The sequence below is a fragment of the Rhinoraja longicauda genome, chromosome 1 (genome assembly GCF_053455715.1).
Source record: "Rhinoraja longicauda isolate Sanriku21f chromosome 1, sRhiLon1.1, whole genome shotgun sequence".
NCBI lineage: Eukaryota > Metazoa > Chordata > Chondrichthyes > Rajiformes > Arhynchobatidae > Rhinoraja > Rhinoraja longicauda.
In genome coordinates this window covers 43,593,713-43,613,406 of record NC_135953.1, presented here as the reverse complement: position 1 = coordinate 43,613,406, position 19,694 = coordinate 43,593,713, and the positions used below count along the sequence as shown (strand labels likewise).

At 41.2% G+C, this 19,694-nt stretch overlaps 1 protein-coding gene across 4 annotated transcripts in view; it reads right to left on the bottom strand.

Moving 5' to 3' along the window:
* The window catches only part of LOC144592116 (protein unc-13 homolog B-like), a 344,358-nt gene that overhangs the window by 114,135 nt on the left and 210,529 nt on the right, over nucleotides 1–19,694 (bottom strand). For all 4 annotated transcript variants that reach the window (XM_078396494.1, XM_078396502.1, XM_078396509.1 and 1 more), the window contains 5 exons: nucleotides 18,780–18,854; nucleotides 16,943–17,162; nucleotides 16,269–16,496; nucleotides 10,067–10,208; nucleotides 7,330–7,499 (listed from right to left, as the gene is read on the bottom strand). In XM_078396494.1, the coding sequence (XP_078252620.1) occupies nucleotides 7,330–7,499; nucleotides 10,067–10,208; nucleotides 16,269–16,496; nucleotides 16,943–17,162; nucleotides 18,780–18,854 (835 nt within the window). The remainder of the gene's footprint in view (nucleotides 1–7,329; nucleotides 7,500–10,066; nucleotides 10,209–16,268; nucleotides 16,497–16,942; nucleotides 17,163–18,779; nucleotides 18,855–19,694) is intronic.

Here is a 19,694-nt window from a genome sequence, read left to right as displayed (position 1 = left end):
GATAATAAGGTGATGTGCTCGTATGTTCAAACTGCCACTTCTTGGTAAAACTCTTGAACTCCTCAGCTGTGAACTGTGGCCCATTATCTGCGATGAGCTGATCTGGTATTCCATATCTTGCGAACTGGCCTTTCATTTTATGGATGACATTCACTGCCAGTGTTTTCTCTAGATAGTCTATTTCCCAATATCCTGAGAAATAGTCCACAGTGATCAAATAGTTCCTTCCATCCAAGTGGAACAAATCTGCACCCACCTTCGCCCATGGTCTCTCTGGAATTTCATGGGAATGCAGCGTTTCTTTTGGTTGCTCTTTCCCTTGAGCTTGACATGTCTCACATTTTTGTATGAAGTCCTTGATTTCTGCACTCATTCCGGGCCAGTGCAGACATTCTCTTGCCCTTCTTAGACAGCCATTCACACCAATGTGGGAATCATGTACTCTTGTGAGCATGTCGCGTCTCCTGGCTTTAGGGATGATTACTCTCTCTCCCCTAAATATGAGACCATCTCCAACACTCAGCTCGTCCCTCACATGGAAATAGGAGATGAGCTCTGGGTCAACATCCTTCTTGTTCTCTGGCCAGCCTCGTTTGATCACCTCTTGCAGTTTCTGCATAGTCTCATCTTCTCCTGTTGCATCCCTTATGCCATTTAGCAGAGGCTGTGCTATTGGGATGTGCCTTGCCAGGTTTACAGTCTCCAGTTCTCTCATGGTCTTGTCAGTCTTGCCAGTCTGAATATATGCTCTGCTCAGCGTGTCTGCAAGGTGCATCTCCTTCCCTGGTCTGTATCTTATTGTCACATCATAGGTCTGCATCCTCACCAGCATCCTCTGCAATCTCTTTGGTGCCCGATGAAGTGGTTTTGTGGCGATTATCTCCAGTGGCTTATGGTCTGACTGCACATTCACTGGCCTTCCATATGTGTACACATGGAACCTCTCTAGACCAAACATCACTGCCAGTAATTCTTTTTCTATTTGTGCATATCTGGTCTCCGGCATCCGTCAGGGCCCTGCTGGCATAGGCAACTGGATGACCCTCCTGCATCAGCGCCGCACCAAGTCCAGTTTCTGACGCGTCGGCCTGTACTGTCAGCTCCTTGGATGGATCATAGTATCTGATTACTGGCTCGGCAGTTACTAGCTTCTTTATGTCCATCACCGCCCTGTCATGCACCTGTGCCCACCACCAAACTACATCCTTCTGTGTCAGCTTGCGTAGCGGTTCACATAGGTCGCTTAATCCAGGAAGGAATTTGCTCAAGTAGTTAACAAAGCCAATAAATCGCTGAACTCCTTGGACATCCGTTGGGTTAGGCATATGTAGCACGGCTTCTACCTTCCCTGGATCTGGTTTCAGTCCTGCAGCAGAGACTCTATGTACTATGAAAGTGACTTCCTTCACCTTCAGCTTTGCCTTCTCTATGTTTAGCTTCAGGTGACGGTCACGACATCTCTCCATCAGAGCTTTAACCTTCCTGTCATGGTCTCTTTCTGCTTCCTCTGCCGTTTTTCCTTTCCCAAACACTAAGATGTCGTCAGCAACAGACCTCACTCCTTCCAGGCCCTCCAGCACTTGGTTCTGTCGTCGCTGGAACTCCTCAGGGGCCGTGGACCGACCAAACAGCATGCGTCTCCACCTATATCTACCATATGGTGTGTTAAATGTCGTAAGCTGAGAACTCTCATCATCCAGTTCCACATGCCAAAACCCGTTCTTGGCATCAAACGTGCTAAAGACCTTGGCATCATTCAGGTCGGTGAGGACATCTTCGATCGTCGTCATTGGGTAATGACTTTTTTTAAGCCCCTTGTTCAGATCCCTCGGGTCTAAACACACTCTCAACTTCCCATTGGGCTTTTCTACACGCACAAGACTGGATACCCATGGTGTGTGGGTCTCTACTGGGGCAATTATTTCCGCTTCTGTCAGTCTGCCCAACTCCTCTTTCAGCTTACTCCGTAAGGCTACAGGGATTCTTCGTGGTGGGTGGATCACCGGCGTTATCCCACTTCTGACACCATGTTTTGTTAGTGTGTTTCCCTTCTGTAACCTGCTACAGTACAGCTACACAACTAATTAACAGTGGCTTTACACTCGAGTCTTGGGTTCAGCCATTTTAATTCAGGATCACTCTCGCTACAGCCTCATGGGTAATATATCCCCGGTTCTGCACCACCAGGTGCGCTATTCCCATAACACTGATCAGGCAGCATCTCTGGAGAACATGGACAGGTGATGTTTTGGGTTTCAGACATTATGGAGCGGGAGAAGAAAACTGGAAGAAAGGAGGTGCAGGATGAAGCCTCAACTATTCACTACTCAACTATGATGTTGCATCCAACCGAGACATTATGTATCATGTGTCCTCAGCAGTATTAATCCTATCCTTTCTCCATTTTAACATTGCTTGATTTCACCTCTGCATCAGCAATTACTTCACAAAGAAAGACAAACAATCTCCCAGATGTACAAGGAGACAGAGGACCTAGGGTGATGGAGGAACTGAAGGAAATTCACATTAGTCAGGAAATTAGGTTGGGGAGACTGATGGGACTGAAGACTGATAAATCCCCAGGGCCTGATGGTCTGCATACCAGGGAACTCAAGGAGGTGGCTCCAGAAATCATGGATGCATTGGTGATCATTTTTCAATGTTCTATTAATTCTGGATCAGATCCTGTGGATTAGAGGGTAGCTAATGTTATCCCACTTTTCAAGAAAGGAGGGAGAGAGAAAGTAGGGAATTATAGACCAGTTAGCCTGACATCGGTGGTGGGGAAGATACTGGAGCCAATTATCAAAGCCTTTGATAAGGTCCCACAGAGGAGATTAGTGGTCAAAATTAGAGCACATGGTACTGGGGGTATTGACATGGATAGAAAATTGGTTGGCAGACAGGAAACAAAGAGTAGGGATTAACGGGTCCCTTTCAGAATGGCAGGCAGTGACTAGTGGGGTGCCATAAGGCTCGGAACTGGGACTGCAGCTATTTACAATATACATTAATGATTTAGATGAAGTAATTAAAGGTGACATTAGCAAATTTGCAGATGACACAAAGCTGGGTGGCAGCGTGAACTGTGAAGAGGATGCTATGAGGATGCAGGGTGATTTAGACATGTTCGGTGAGTGGGCAGATGCATGGCAGATGCAGTATAATGTAGATAAATGTGAGGTTATCCACTTTTGTGGCATAAACAGGAAGGCAGATTTTTATCTAAATGGTGTCAGGTTAGGAAAAGGGGAAGTACAATGGAACCTGGGTGTCCTTGTACATCAGTCACTGAAAGTAAGCATGCAGGTACAACAGGCAGTGAAGAAAGCTAATGGCATGTTGGACTTCATAACGAGAGTAGTTGAGTATAGAAGCAAAGAGGTCCTTCTGTATTTGTACAAGGCCCTGGTGAGACCACACCTGGAGTATTGTGTGCAGTTTTGGTCTAATTTGAGGAAGGACATTCTTGCTATTGAGGGAGTGCAGCGTAGGTTCACGAGATGAATTCCCGGGATGACGGGACTGTCATATGATGAAAGAATGGAGCGACTGGGCTTGAATTCACTGGAATTTAGAAAGATGAGAGGGAATCAGAGAAACATAGAAAACTATTAAGGGATTGGACATGCTAGATGCAGGAAACATGTTCCTGATGTTGGGGGGGGGGGGAGGGGGGTCCAGAACCAGGGGCCATTTAAGAATAAAGGGTAGGCCATTTAGAACTGAGAGGTGGAAAACTTTTTCACACAGAGTTGTGAATTTGTGGAATTTTCTGCCTCAGAAGGCAGTGGAGACCGATTCACTGGATACATTCAAAAGAGAGTTAGATAGAGCTCTTAGGGGTAGCAGAATCAAGGGGTATGGGCAGGAACGTGGTACTGATTGTGGATGATCAGCCATGATCATATTGAATGGTGGTGCTGGCTTGAAGAGCCGAATGGCCTACTCCTGCACCTATTGTCTATATATCTATGTATCAACTACCCTCCAAATCACTGTATACTATGTTCTAATTCACACCAAATCCTGTTTACCCATTATTCTTTTGCTGTTGACCAAGGTAAGCAGCGCCTTTATTATTAAAATTCCCATCTTTGCTTTAAAATTCTTTGCAGTTTTCATCCCTCTATCTTTATATCCTCCTCAATCCCTACAATCTTCAGCATTAACTGCACTTCAACAAATCTTAAGCGCAGTGAATTTTAATCTGACCACCATTAAGGGCCAGGTTTTGAGTTGTTAACTCCCTAAGCTATTTAAATTCAGTTAATTAACAACTCCAAAATGTAAAAATCTAGCATCGGTAATGGTGACCATTAAACATCAGATTTGTCATAAAATGTAGAGATACAAGAGACTATAAATGTTGGAATCTGGAGCAGGAAACGAGCTGCTGAAGGAAATCAGCAGTTCAGGCAGCATTTGTCCTGTCCAGGTGAAGGATCTCGACCTGAAACATCAACCGTTCATTTTCCTACACAGATGGTGCCGGACCCACCAAGTTCCCCAAGGAACTCATATTTTGCTTCATGAAATCTATCTTATTTACTACTGCTCTAATGAATGTAATTTTGTTCTTCTTACCTAGGATGTGACTTATGTGACACCAGACACACAGCAAGATGAATCTTAAGAACAGCAGGGGTAGGCCATTCATTCCCTCATGCCTGTACATTCATTCCCTCATTCAATAGTTCAATAAGATTACAGTGGATCTTTTATCTCGATGCCACTTTCTTGCACTATTCATCCACTGATTCCCTTAGAATCTAAAATCTCTTAATCTTTGCACTGAATGTACTCAGGAACCAAGGCCCTTCAGCCCTCTCACAAACAGAAATTCAAAGATTCACTCCCATGGGTAAAGAAATGTTCTTTCATCTCTCACCTAAAGAGCCGATTCCTTATTTTGAGAAGATGTCCTGTGCTTCTCAACATTACACCCTGTCAAGACCACGAAGAATTTTGTATGTTTCAATGAAATCAACTCTCATTCTTACAAGCTCAGGAGAGTCAGTGCCCAATCTGCTTCATCCCTCCTTATTATACAAACTCATCCTTCCACTTTGAACCTTCTCTACATTTTCCCTCTACAAACATATGCTTCTTTAGGTAAGGAGAACAGACCTGCTTATAATATTCCAGCTGTGATTTCAGCAATGCCCAAGGAAGATATTTCTGCTCTTATCCTCAAATGCACTTTCAATAAAGATTAAAATCCATTTTACCTTCCTATTTGCTTACTGTATCCTTATTTTAATTTTCAGTGAGCATTTACATGGTCCCACTGGACACCAATGCCATTGAAACCGCTCTCTGAAATTTAGTTTAATCAAAGTGAATATATTTTTTAAATGCTCAGAATAAAATTAGGCAGACAGATCAGAAGTGGTGTGTTTGGCAATATACAGGCAGCATGGAGGTGCCTGTGAATGCTCAAAATTGATTCCTAACCCCATGAACCGGGCCATGTCAAACATTTACAGGAGGGCTTCCTCCTGATGGTCACCTGATGAATCAGCAGTCTCCTATGCTGAAAACCATTTGGGTGAAGCTGCATGAGAAGCAACGGGGCAGAATATATCCTAAGTGGGGGACTTCAATGACCATCATCAAGAGTACCTCACTAGAACCACTGCTGACCAAATTGGCCAAGTACTGAAGGACGCAGCTGCCAAATTAACTCTGCTTCAGGTGCAAAGCAAACCTAAGTGAGAGAAAAGTCTCATCCTCACCCATCTATCTGTTGCAGATGCACGTGTCTATGTCAGCATTAGTAGGGCTAACTATCCAAATAATGTGTGGAACATTTCCAAACTTCACATTGAGGCTACCCTTCATCATGTTGTGTGGCACCATCATCGTGTTAAACGGAATAGACTTAGAACATATTTGCAGCTCCAAACTGGGCATCCATGAGCCTCTGTGGCCAATCAGAAGGAAAAGAAGTGTACATTGTCACAGCATATGCTTCACTCTACGTCACCATTAACCCAGAGGTTCAATCCTGGTTCCAGGAGGAATACAGGAAGGCATATCACTACCAACCCACATGAAAATGAGATGACAACCTGACAAAGCTCCAACACATTCGCACTAAACACCAAAAGTAGCATGCAATGGACAAGGCTAAGGCACCCTGCAAACAATAAAACAGATCATCAAAGCTCTTCAGTTTAGCTATATCATTTTATGAACGGTGGTGGGAATTAAATAGCTTAATAGAAAAAGATAAATGTGAGAATAACTGCATCCTCAATGAAAATGGGGCCCTGGATGTGAGTTCTGAAGGCAAGATTGAAGCTTTCGCAACCAGGTTCAGCTAGAATTGCCAAGTGTATAATCCTTCTAGCTTCCTCCAGGCATCTCCATCATCACAGAAGCCAATAGTCATCCATCTGATATCAAGAAAAGATTGAAATAACCTTATAGGACAGAAGTTAATGTAAACAGCCAACCAATCTGGCTGCACTCCAATGGAGTGTGTGGGCTTAGATGGAGGGTCTGTGCTAACAAAAGGCAAATACTCATGTTTGACCAAAATAATCAAGATTTAGCTGCCTCCCCCCCTACACACACACACCGTCCCCGTCCCCCGTCCCCCCCCCCCCGTCCCCCACCACTCCCCACCTCCACACACACACACACACACACGCGTTTTCTTTGAATCCATCTCCAAAGTTCGGAAAGTTATGGAGCTGCCAGGGGTCCAGTGCTGAAAGACCCTCCAAAAGATTCATGCTTCAAAAGTGTTCATTATAGCTGCAACACTGGCATCCAACCTATTTGCTTGCAACTCTTATGAGACTTGAAGGCAAACTTATTAAAAATAACAACATTGATTTTTCATTGTTCATACCAGCTGAACATTTTTTTTAATGAGATCATCGTGTACTTTTATTTTCTATCTGTGGTATGAACATTTGTGCCAACAAGGGCAGGAAGGTATTCTAATCCCTGGCTCTATGCAGATAGGTGACATTGGCCTTACTGTTTCTAGAGCTTATGCTTATCCTATAAGGAACTCTAAAATAAAATATTTAGAGAAAACATTTTATTACATTTAGTGACCCAATCTTTCTGTCCATTTTTCACATTGCCACAGCATTCTAAAGGATGCTTCATTCTGCTCCACACCCTCACCATTTCACAGATGTCCTTCCACATCTTTTCCAGTTTAATATATTAATTTCATCATATTCCTGAAATGTATTGAAAAGGTTTCCATACCAACACTTTAATAGTTAACATTATTACAATGTTTGAGAGTGGGCATGTAATAATTAGTCACATTTACCAAATGACCCAAAACATCCTTTTACTCACCCAGATTATACCAGACATCCATTTCACCGCTTAGTGTCCGAACCTCAATGATAGTTTGTCCCAAGAAATCATCCGATTCTCGTTTTAACCTCTGTTTTACACGTGATTTAATATCATCATCCTCATCCCATACTCTTACTTTGATTCGATCAGAGGAATTGTGACATTCACTATGAGTAAAAAGATAATCGGTTGGCACAGACACTAAAGCACGGCACAAACATAGTTCCTCAGTAGTTCAATGTATATTAAAGAAAATATATTTGGAACCAACAGAAACAGTGTCAATGCACAGGTCTAACTGAGTGATTGGATACTGGTATAATATTCATATTTCATAATCATATCAATGGAGGCCATTCAGCCCATCAAATTTATGGTGACTTTCAGATCAATTCCATTTCCAGACTTAGTTCCCTGTGAGCTATTCTCCACGTGTCCATAAAATTCATGGTTGGTGATGGCGCACTTTAACTCCAGCCTCCCACCCAGCCTTGATCTACTGTGGTTGGTTACCGTCTCAACAGGTCCACAGCAGACACCATTTCCCTGGTCCTAAACTCATCTCTAGAACACCTAGACAACAAGAACTCCTACATTATACTCCTATTTATCTACTATTGCTCTGCCTTCAACACCATAATCCCATCCAAATTCATCCCTGTGCTCTATCTGGATGCACACTCATCTCTCCCACCCTCCCTCCGCCCCTGACCCCACCTATATTATTTCCTCTGGCATCATTATTCACTACTTCTCTATCCTTATCTTCATATTGTACATATGTTCAACCATCTACCAATACGAAAAACCCTCACCTGTGTCCACCTATCACTTGCCAGGCTTTGTCCTGCCCCCACCTCTCTTTCAGCTCTCTTCTCCCCCATGACAACCAGTCTGAAGGTCCCAGCCCGAAACGTCGCCTATCCATGTTTTCCAGAGATGCTGCCTAACCCGCTGTGTTACTCCAGCACTTTGCATCTGAACCTAATATTTGCCTCTACTTGCAAACACCCTAGCACTGAGGAGTTGTAAATATATTTATCTCCGAGCTTGAGTGCTTTTAAACTAAACTTAGAGTATCCAAGTGTTCTCCAACTTTGACTTTAAAGGATAAACAAATCCAATGTTAGATTTAAAGGTAAATGCACTATATAAGAATACATGTCACATTCTCTTTTGAGGCATTTGAAAAAAGACCATAATTATTGCATGTGATAGAAAAGTTAACAATGACTGTCAACATGCTACCATACAACGTGACAGTTATTACAACATGAAAACAGGCTGCATGAATCATGCAAATTAAATGCACAGTACCAGGCTGCTATTTTTAAATGCAAAATGATCAAACCATCAACAGGCTCCTTTACGTCAAATTCTGAGCTGCAAGCTAAGTAAGAGGTGACAGAAAACAGAATTAGGATGAAATACAGAGGAAACAATTTTTGGGAATAAAACCCTTCAGAAAAACTAAACTAGATCAGGAAGAATATCAGACCTCCAAAGAATGATTAATGCCCCAAAGGTTTATGGCAGAACACTCCAATGGCACATTTCTGCAAGGTCAAAAAAAAAATTTAAGAGAGAATACTGAGGTTTTTCCACCCTCATTCCTAAGTAATCTATCCCTTATTCTAGGATTGTGAAGACTGGATCTCGAATTCTCTGTCAGGAGAAACATCATCCCTTGTTAACTTCCATTTATTTCTTCTAATACTTGCTGACTACTGGAAGGTCTATTGTATAACCCCGTAAAAGTGACCTCCCCGTTGTTATTCCTAAATTTGACCCATATCGCCTTATTAGTCAATCCCTCTCGACATCCTCCCAGATTACTGCCGTGATACTCTCCTTGATCAGCGCTGCAACACCCCCCAACCCCCTCTGTCATACTTGAAATTTCTAAATTGAGCTACCAGTCCTGCCTTTCCTTCAACTACATTTCAATGATTACAATATCATAATCCCATGAGATGATCCATGCTTGCAGTTCATCCGTTTTATCTGTGAGGTTCTTGCAGTAAAGTAAACATAGTTAAGTCTATCGGCTCTCTCTCAAGCTTCATATCTCTGCCTATTCTTCCCATTGAACTTGCCGAAACTATTTTCTACATATGAATCAGCATCCCCCAATGTTGTTCTGGTTCTCATGGCTGCCTCATTTGTTTAAACCTTCCCAAGTGATACCATGTCAGGACATTGATCCACATCTAATTCAGGTACAACCTATCCTTCTTGTACAGGTCACTTTTCCCCCCAAAGAGATCCCAATAATTCAAAGTCTGAAGTTGGGTCTCGACCCGAAACCTCACCCATTCCTTCTCTCCAGAGATGCTGCCTGTCCCGCTGAGTTACTCCAGCATTTTGTGTCTACCTTCAATTGAAATCAGCATCTGCAGTTCATTCCGACACCAATAATTCAAAAGTTATGCCCATCCCTTCTGCAACAGCTGTTTAGCTCCACATTCAGCTGTCAATCGCTGTCATCCCAGTTGAGACAATCAATCTGAAATCTTGTTGAACCCCCACCACTGATATGTTCAACTTCCAGAATTTTCTGTTTTTATTTCAGGTTTACACAATCTGTAGCATTTTGCTGTTGCCTTATGTCAAAATGGTTTACTGTTGCTGACACATCCAAAATAATTATCTTAAATTAAATATAAATACGATATAGTGAACAATAGCAATCTTAAGATCAATTTCCTTTTAAATTCATAAGCAGAAAACGTACAAATAAAATTTTTCCTCCCACACAGGATTTAGATTTCCATAAATAGTCTTCGTTCTCTTCTTGGTTTTGCCAACCTGAACCGTGACATAAGGGTCACTAGAGCCAGTTTTATCCTTTGCTTGAAGTCCCTGAGCGCACACCACTAGGAAGATATGAAAGCAAAGCTTTAATACTGCCTAAATAGTTTCCCAATTTTTGTTACATTTCCAATGTTCTTTCAATTAAGAAGTCAAAGTCCAAACATGCTAGGTTGCAAGTTCTCAATATTCTCCAATTTAATATTCTTATACCAGCTGCTTATAAGATGGCTCAATATATTTTAATTCTGTAAATAAATTTATGTAAAATTAAAAATTAAATTGGTAGGTCAAATGAATTGATATTTTTTCAGAACAGTTGAGTAACAACCAGAACACGTGGTTGTAGTTTAATCCCATTCACACAAATGTGTATTATAGCAACAAAAAAAAACTAAGAATTATAATTTCAGAATGCCTTTCAACAATTAAATTCAAAGTAGATGAATATTACAAACATATTTATCCAGTTTCCTACCAGGTTCTCAGGATATTCTATAAATGCCAGAAAAATAATTACTTATGTCAGGCCCGTATTGTGTAATGTCATGCTGTTTCAGAAAAAATGATAATTATTGAAAAGCTCAAGTTCAATTTCTGCTGCTACCAGAAGAAAGCCACACAACTATTATAATTGAGGAAAAGAAAGCAATCATTATTATAAACGAGATTCCACAAACACCAAAAATATGACCTAGGTTTAATTCTGATAATGACAATGAATACGAAACGGGACAGAGGGAAAGACCAGCAAAACCACCAACCAACCAGGTTGCATAGTAATAATGCAACTATGCATTATAATCAGCATGCATGCCTCCATCCACCCAACCATGACTACATAATGCATGTAATTTATAATGACTGCTGGTTGAGTACGTAAAACATAAAACTATGAACGATGACCCAATTCAGAGAATGTGGAAAATAAGACCATTTTTTTCCTTAACTCTTCAATGCATCAAAAACTAGCACAAACCATTTCACATTATTAAAACTTGTCTACCTATTCAATGTATTGCCACCAGCCATATGCACAAACACACTTTTAAAGGCCTGTAACAAATCTGTAGTCACTGCTTGAGTACTTTGAAGGAAACCTCTTCCCATCTAATCTAAATATATCTTTAAGTTAACAGAATTGCACTGAGAAATGAACAGAATAATCTGATTTGAACTGAGAATCAAATAGTTTCATTTTCACACAACACTTCGTAAACCACTCAATATTTTAAGAACTGAGATCAAATGTCCCCAGAGCTCTGAGTAAGAAGCTTAGATGTGAGAAACATTTCAATGTCATTTATCTAATGCTAAAACAAGTGTACACCTCCTTAATATTTCTTTCAATAGCTGATGATCTAGCAGCTCACTATTTAGAAAACAGCAATGTCAGGCTGACTCGTGTAATGTCAAAATGTAGAAACAAGGAACTGCAGATGCTGGTGTGCGAAAAAAGACACAAAGTGCTAGAGTAGCTCGAAGACAAACACAAAATGCTGGAGTAACTTTGCGGGACAGGCAGCATCTCTGGATAGAAGGAATGGGTGACATATCAGGTGGAGACCTTAAGAGGATTAACTCAACGGCTCAGGCAACATCCCTGAAGAACACAAAGTGCTGGAGTAAATCAGTGAGTCAGGCAGCATCCCCATGCAATATCATGCTGTTTCAGCTAAAGTGGTTATTACAGAAAACCTCGTTCATTTTTTGCTGCTGCACAGAAGAAAGCCAGACAAGGAAAGTTAGGGATGGAATAAAACGAAAAGAAAAGATGTGTAACATAGCAAAGAGTAGTGGGAAGCCAGAGGATTGGGGAACTTTCAAATGACAACAGAAGGTAACAAAAAGGGCAATATGGGCTGAAAAGATGAAGTATGAAGGGAAGCTGGCCAAGAATATAAAGAAGGACAATAAAAGCTTCTTTAGGTATGTTAAGAGAAAAAGATTAGTTAAGACAAATGTGGGTCCCTTGAAGGCAGAAACGGGTGAAATTATTATGGGTAACAAGGAAATGGCAGAAGTGTTGAACAGGTTCTTCGGATCAGTCTTCACTAAGGAAGACACAAACAATCTCTCAGATGTACTAAAGGACAGAGGATCTAGGGAGACAGAGGAATTGAAAGAAATTTGCATTAGGCGAGAAATAGTATTGGGTAGACTGATGGGACTGAAGGCTGATAAATCCTCAGGGCCTGATGGTCTGCATCCCAGGGTACTCAAGGAGGTGGCTCGAGAAATCATGGATGCATTGGTGATCATTTTACAATGTTCAATAGATTCAGGATCAGTTGCTGTGGATTGGAGGATAGCTAATGTTATCCCACTTTTCAAGAAAGGAGCGAGAGAGAAAACAGGGAATTATAGACCAGTTAGCCTGACATCGGAAGTGGGGAAGATGCTGGAGTCAATTATTAAAGAGGTAATAACAACACATTTGGATAGCAGTAAAAGGATTGGTCCAAGTCAGCATGGATTTATGAAGGGGAAATCCTGCTCGACTAATCTTCTGGAATTTTTTGAGGATGTGACAAGTAAAATGGATGAAGGAGATCCAGTGGATGTAATGTATCTAAACTTTCAGAAAGCCTTTGATAAGGTCCCACACGGGAGGTTGGTGAGCAAAATTAGACCACATGGTATTGGGGGTAGGGTATTGACATGGATAGAGAATTGGTTGGCAGACAGGAAGAAAAGAGTAGGAATAAACAGGACCTTTTCAGAATGGCAGGCAGTGGCGAGTGGAGTGGAGTGGAGCTATTGCAACTATTTACAATATATATTAATGATTTGGATGATGGAATTAGAAGTAACACTAGGAAGTTTGCAGATGACACAAAGTTGGGTGGCAGTGTGAAGGTTGCAGGGTGACTTGGACAGGTTGAGTGAGCCGGCAGATGCATGCAGTATAATGTAGATAAATGTGAGGTTATCCACTTTGGCAGCAAAAATAAGGAGGCAGATTATTATCTCAATGGTGTCAGATTAGGTAAAGGGGAAATGCAACGAGACTTGGGTGTCCTTGTACACCAGTCACTGCCCGCAGGTACAGCAGGCAATGAAGAAAGCTAATGGCATGTTGGCCTTCATAACAAGAGGATTTGAGTATATGAGCAAAGAGGTCCTTCTGCAGTTGTATAGGGGGCTGGTGAGACCACACCTGGAGGATTGTGTGCAGTTTTGGTCTCCTAATTTGAGGAAGGACGTCCTTGCTATTGAGGCAGTGCAGCGTAGGTTCACGAGGTTAATCCCTGGGATGGCAGGACTGTTATATGAGGAAAGATTGGAAAGACTGGACTTGTATTCACTGGAGTTTAGAAGGATGAGAGGGGATCTTCTAGAAACATATAAAATTATAAAGGACTGGACAAACTAGATGCAGGAAAAATGTTCCCAATGTTGGGGGAGTCCTGAACCAGGGGCCACAGTCTAAGAATAAAGGGGAGGGCATTTAAAACTGAGGTGGGAAGAAACTTTTTCACCCAGAGAGTTGTGAATTTGTGGAATTCTCTGCCACAGAAGGCAGTGGAGGCCAATTCACTGGATGAATTTAAAAGAGAGTTAGATAGAGCTCTAGGGCCTAGTGGAATCAGAGGATATGGGGAGAAGGCAGGCACAGGTTATTGATTGTGGATGATCAGCCATGATCATAATGAATGGTGGTGCTGGCTCAAAGCACCAGATGGCCTCCTCCTGCACTTATTTTCTATGTTTCCATGTAACTGAGACTTCAATAATCACCCTTCAAAGCAGAAATGTGCAATAGCAGTATAGCTCTTCTAGATTTTGAGACTTTAGTTAACAACCTTGCTGCTCCAGTTATTCCAACCTTGGCTGCTCCAGTTATTCCATGATTCCTAGAGATCATGCCCTAGGTTTAATGAGGGATTTCTCAGAGGCAGGAGGATTATTTAACCACAGTAGAGATGTCGTGTTCAAAGGGTCACAGAGAGCATCCAGGTCTACCCTACAAACAGCCAACAAGGGCTTGATCTGCTGGAATCAACATTACCCACAGTGCTAACCAATGCCAAAAATAACAATCTCACAAATCTCAATCTTACAAATTAACTCTTCTTTATATTTGCAGCTCTTGCGTCCACCTCCATTCATTAGAGTCATAGAGTGATATGGAATGTGGAATGTGGAAACAGGCCCTTCAGCCCAACTCGCCTACACCGGCCAACAATGTTCCAGCTGCACTTGTCCCACTTGCCTGCGCTTGGTCCATATCCCTCCAAATCTATCCTATCCATGTACCCGTCTAACTGTTTCTTAAATGATGGGATAGTCCCAGCCTCAACTACCTCTTCTGGCAGCTTGTCCAATACACCCACCACCCTTTGTGTGACAAAGTTACCCTCAGATTCCTATTAAATCTTTTCCCCTTCACCTTGAACATATGTCCTCTGGTCGTCGATTCCCCTACTCTGGGCAAAAGATCTCTCCTCATCCTCCTGCACTCCATGGAATAGAAACCCAGACTACTCAACCGCTCCCTATAGCTCACACCCTCTAGTCCTGGCAACATCCTTGTAAATCTTTTCTGAACCCTTTCAAGTTTGACAATATCTTTCCTATAACATGGTGCCCAGAACTGAACACAATATTCTAAATGCGGTCTCACCAACATCTTATACAACTGCAACATGACCTCCCAACTTCTACTCTTACTGATGAAGGCCAAAGTGCCAAAAGCCTTTTTGACCACCTTATCTACCTGCGACTCGACCTTCAAGGAACCATGCACCTGTACTCCTAGATCCCTCTGCTCTACAACACTACCAGACCTACAATTTACTGTGTATGTCCTGCCCTTGTTTGACGTTCCAAAATGCAACAGCTCACACTTTTCTGTATTAAATTCCATCAACCATTCCTCCGCCCACCTGATCAATCAATCCAGACCCTGCTACAATCTTTCACAACCATCTTCACTATCTGCAAAACAACTAACTTTTGTATCAGCAAACTTGCTAATCTTGCCCTGTATGTTCTCATCCAAATCATTGATGTGAATGTCACACAGTAACAAGCCCAGCACCGAACCCTGAGGCACACCACTAGTCACAGGCTTCCAGTCCGAGAAGCAACCTTCCACCACCTCCCTCTGCTTCCTTCTAAGGAGCCAATTTGCTATCCATTCAGCTATCTCTCCTTGGATCCCATGTGATCTAATCTTCCAGAGCAGCCTACCATTTGGAACCGTGTTGAATGCCTTAATGACGTCCATGTACACAACATCTACAGCTCTGCCCTCATCAACCTTTTTTGGTCATGTCTTCAAAAAAATCAATCAGATTTGTGGGAAAAGACATCCAACATACAAAACCATGCTGACTATCCCTAATCAGCCCTTACCCATCCAAATGCCTGTATATCCTATCCCTCAGAATACTCTCTTGTAACTTACCAACTACAGATGTTAAGCTCACTGGCCTATAGTTCCCAGCATTTTCCCTGCAGCCTTTCTTGAAAAGAGGCACAACATTTGCCACCCTCCAGTCTTCCGGCACCTCTCCTGTATTTAAAGATGACTCATAAATTTCAACTAGGGTAGGGCTCCCGCAATTTCCTCTCTAGTTTCCCACAATGTCCTCGGATATATCTGATCAGGCCCTGGAGATTTGTCTACCTCATACACAATAGTACCTTCAGTACTTCGACGGTAACACTGACTGCTCTCAAGACATTGACTGCCCCAAGTTCCTCCGTCCTACTGTGCATGCTATCTGGGGTTTGTGACCATCCACACAAGCATTTCTTCTCTGCATTTGGTATAAGTGACTTATGGCTGATAGCTCTGACATCTTGCTGCCGTAGAGAGGCAACCAGATAGCCTCAGCAAAGAGGGAGCAAATAGGCCAAATAAATCCACACTGAATAGGGCAGGGAAGTAAAGATAAAACTCATCAGTTATGATGTTTTTAAAGTGACCAGCATGGGAAAATTTATATTAATCATAATATCTATTATCAGGGATTATATCAGGGAATTAAATTTAAACCTTCAGAATCTTCTACATTTTTTTGCCCCTATTTGATATCACTTAAAAACTGCAACATATTTTAAGTTCACAAATCACATACCAGCAAATTAACGATGTTGACACTTGGACACTCTACCTGTTATAGTAATCTTTGCTGACCACTTGGACGTTCCATCAAGAACACTTTGTTTGATAGTCTTCATCTGCTGTACATGTATAATTTTTGTTACTCCAAAGACGTCTCGAATCAGCTCAAAGATTTCTGGTTTGTTCCGTTCCCGGATCTTCATTCTGTCTTTCATTGCCATAATAATATTTTGTGTTCTGTCTTCTGCACCATGCTTAGAGCTTTTTTCTGCTGCACCTGTTTAGAGGAAGCATTGCAGAATACTGTTTGCATCAGTACAGACATGTTTCAATATAAACATTACTGGATGAACAATCATGTGAAGCTCAAATAGTTAGAAAAGTTTCTGAGATACTAATTTGGTAAATGCTTATTATAATCTATACAAAGAAATGAGTCAAATTATCATTGCACATTAGTGCACCAAGTTACACTATAAAACAGAGACATGGTGAGGTCAACTATGCCTATGGCTGCAGAAGGTCAAGAAGGAGAAGTGGAATCGTGCACCATGGTCATAATCACACAGGATATCATCAAAGGGCTATCAAGAGGTTCCATATGTTGAGCTTTGATTCCAGATATCGCTAGTTTACAAGTGAAAATTAATTAAAATCTGTTGTGAACTAAATTGAATTGCAACATGTCATAAAAATTAGTAAATACACAGGAATCATACTTACGTTGTAAACAGTCAGCATTTAATAAGTCTTGGCACTTTTCATGACATTTTACCCCACACTCAGCGCACCGCATTCCCTGACGAGCAATACCCCATAGCAGTCCCTCACATTCATAGCAATATGTTGGTGTAGTGGCAGTCCAGACCTCAAAATTGTGTGGGGTAGTGCAAGAAATAGGGTAGATTAAGGCTTGAAGGGTCTTCTTATAAACATGAGTTTTCTGCAGAGGTAAATTAGAAAAAATTGTTGCATTTGAAATCCTCAATTGACCCTCTTGTCAACTTTGTTATAAATGTCTGTTATGCATACTTGTCATGTTTTAATTACATTCTCATTCTTAAGAAATTGAGGAGATTCAGTATGTCAACGATACTCTACAGAACTTCTACAGATCGACGGAAGAGAGAATATTAACTGGGTGCATCGCGGCCTGCTTTGACAACTGAACCCCCATGAATGAAGAGGATTAGAGAGAGTGGTAAACATTGCCGTTCCTTCTCAGACACAAACTTGCACACTATTGAAAGGATCTATAGGAGGTGCTGCCTCAAAAGGACAGCCAATATCATCAAAAACCCACATCACCTGCCCATGCACTCATTGCACTCCTACCAACAGAAAGAAGGTATAGGATTCTGAAAACCATGACCACCAGGCTCAAAAATAGTTTCTTCTCAACAACCATAAAACGCTTAACACTACACCACACGAAACTTCAACTATGAACTTCTATGAACTGTCTTTGGTTGCACTTAGGATGTTGAGTTTTTTGCACTGGTACTGTAGTTACTAATGTATTGAATTTTGTTTATTGCATATTATTTACATGCATTGTGTTTACATGCCTGCAAGTAAGAATGTAATTGTTCCGTTGTTGGTACATATCACATTTAAACACTCTTGACTTGACTCTTACAATTACATCGCCGACAAGAGCAAGAGGACATTTGTACTCCGATTGGGGATGCCAGGGGACTGAATCGCAGTGATAAGGTAATAAAATGTTGAAATTTCACTGTACCTCTGTACACATGACAATAAAGGACCATTGAACCATTGACGTACAGGTTTGTTAGTTAATTGGCTTCTGTAAATTGTAAATTGTCTCTCGTGTGTAGGATAGTTCTGGTGTATGGGGTGATCGCTAGTCGGCGTGGTGTCGGTGGGCCGAAGGGCCTGTTTCCACGCTACATCTCTAAAGTCTAATCAGTTAATTTCATAATTTGCTGCACAATTATATTTTCTTGTTACTTTTAGTATAAACTGAAGGACAAACTTTAAACTAAATGTCTAAATTCCAACTTACTAATTTAAGATGATTCAGTTAAAGAAACCTGGGTAACAGGTTAAAAATAAACCTATATTGGAGGCTAACAACTTAATTACATTCTAGTCCTCATCTCATGCCAACTCTTGTAAAATATGGAATTGTGCCACTTGCTGAATGAAAAAGATACATTTATAAAATATTATGAAGTTGGGTTGAGTTCCAACTCTAAATATTTACACTCCCAGCTGAACCAAACACATCCATTTATTAAAGATAGACACAAAAAGCTGGAGTAACTCAGCGGGACAGGCAGCATCTCTGGAGAGAAGGAATGGGTGACGTTTCAGGTCGAGACCCTTCTTCAGACCCGAAACGTCACCCATTCCTTCTCTCCAGAGATGCTGCCTGCCCTGCTGAGTTAATCCAGCTTTTTGCGTCTATCTTCGGTTGAAACCAGCAATCTTCTTACACATCTATTTATTAAGGTTAAAATTAATATGTTATTAAACAAATAAAGAAATGTATAAAGAAATGAAATATAGGTTATTCTCATACTCCAGATCTTACCAGCTCTTCATCTTTTAGGGAAGTACGTGTAGCCATTGCAGAGGTAATGCCAGCTTTTCTTGATTGTACAAGTGACTGTAAAGTGAAGCCAGGTATATTATTATAAACTAAAGATCAATGCAGTTTTTTTTAAACAAAGTAAGAACATGCAGATGGAACTCAGTAAATAATATATGGATTTGGATAAAATAAATTAATAACCACATACATTTGAACTAAAAATTGTGAATGTATGGCAAAAAAATCTGGAAACTAGTGTTTGGAAGTTTTTGCTTCCAAAACCTGAACCTTATTCATACAAGGTGGTTGAAAAGGATACTCTTTAAAATACGAGATTGTGAAAACAATAGGGTTTGTTTGGTATTAATAGCAAAGGGTCTCCCAATGAATAGACAAATTCTTTGTATATAACAATTTTTTTGCTCCACAACATGCTGTTTATTGATCTGACCGTGAATGAGGGGCAACACCAGCCTTTGGACTTAAATGGTATTTCAGATGAGGCCCGATCTGTGCTACCATTTCTCTCCTCATGAGTAGTTTTGAACAGTGGCCACTGAGAAACTATACCTAAACTATCTTGAACCTGGTGGTCATGGTTTTCAGCGGTACAATTTCTCAATGGCCACTCTTCAAAACTACTCGAGAAAAATTCATGGTAGTGCAGAACTGGCATCAGCTGAAATGCCCTCTTCTAGCCACCACTTGGTACCATCTCTGATAAAACCTACTATACTGGTTTCATGTTCAACGTATCGTGGCATACCCGTGAAATTGCATCCTTTGTAAAAAGGATTGCAACACTTTCAGAACATTACGGAGAAATAAAAGTTCGTAAAATATTACCAACAATATGAAATTTAAATCTCCACTAGGTTTAAGTTCCACACAAGCACATTTCTGAGGGGACACAAG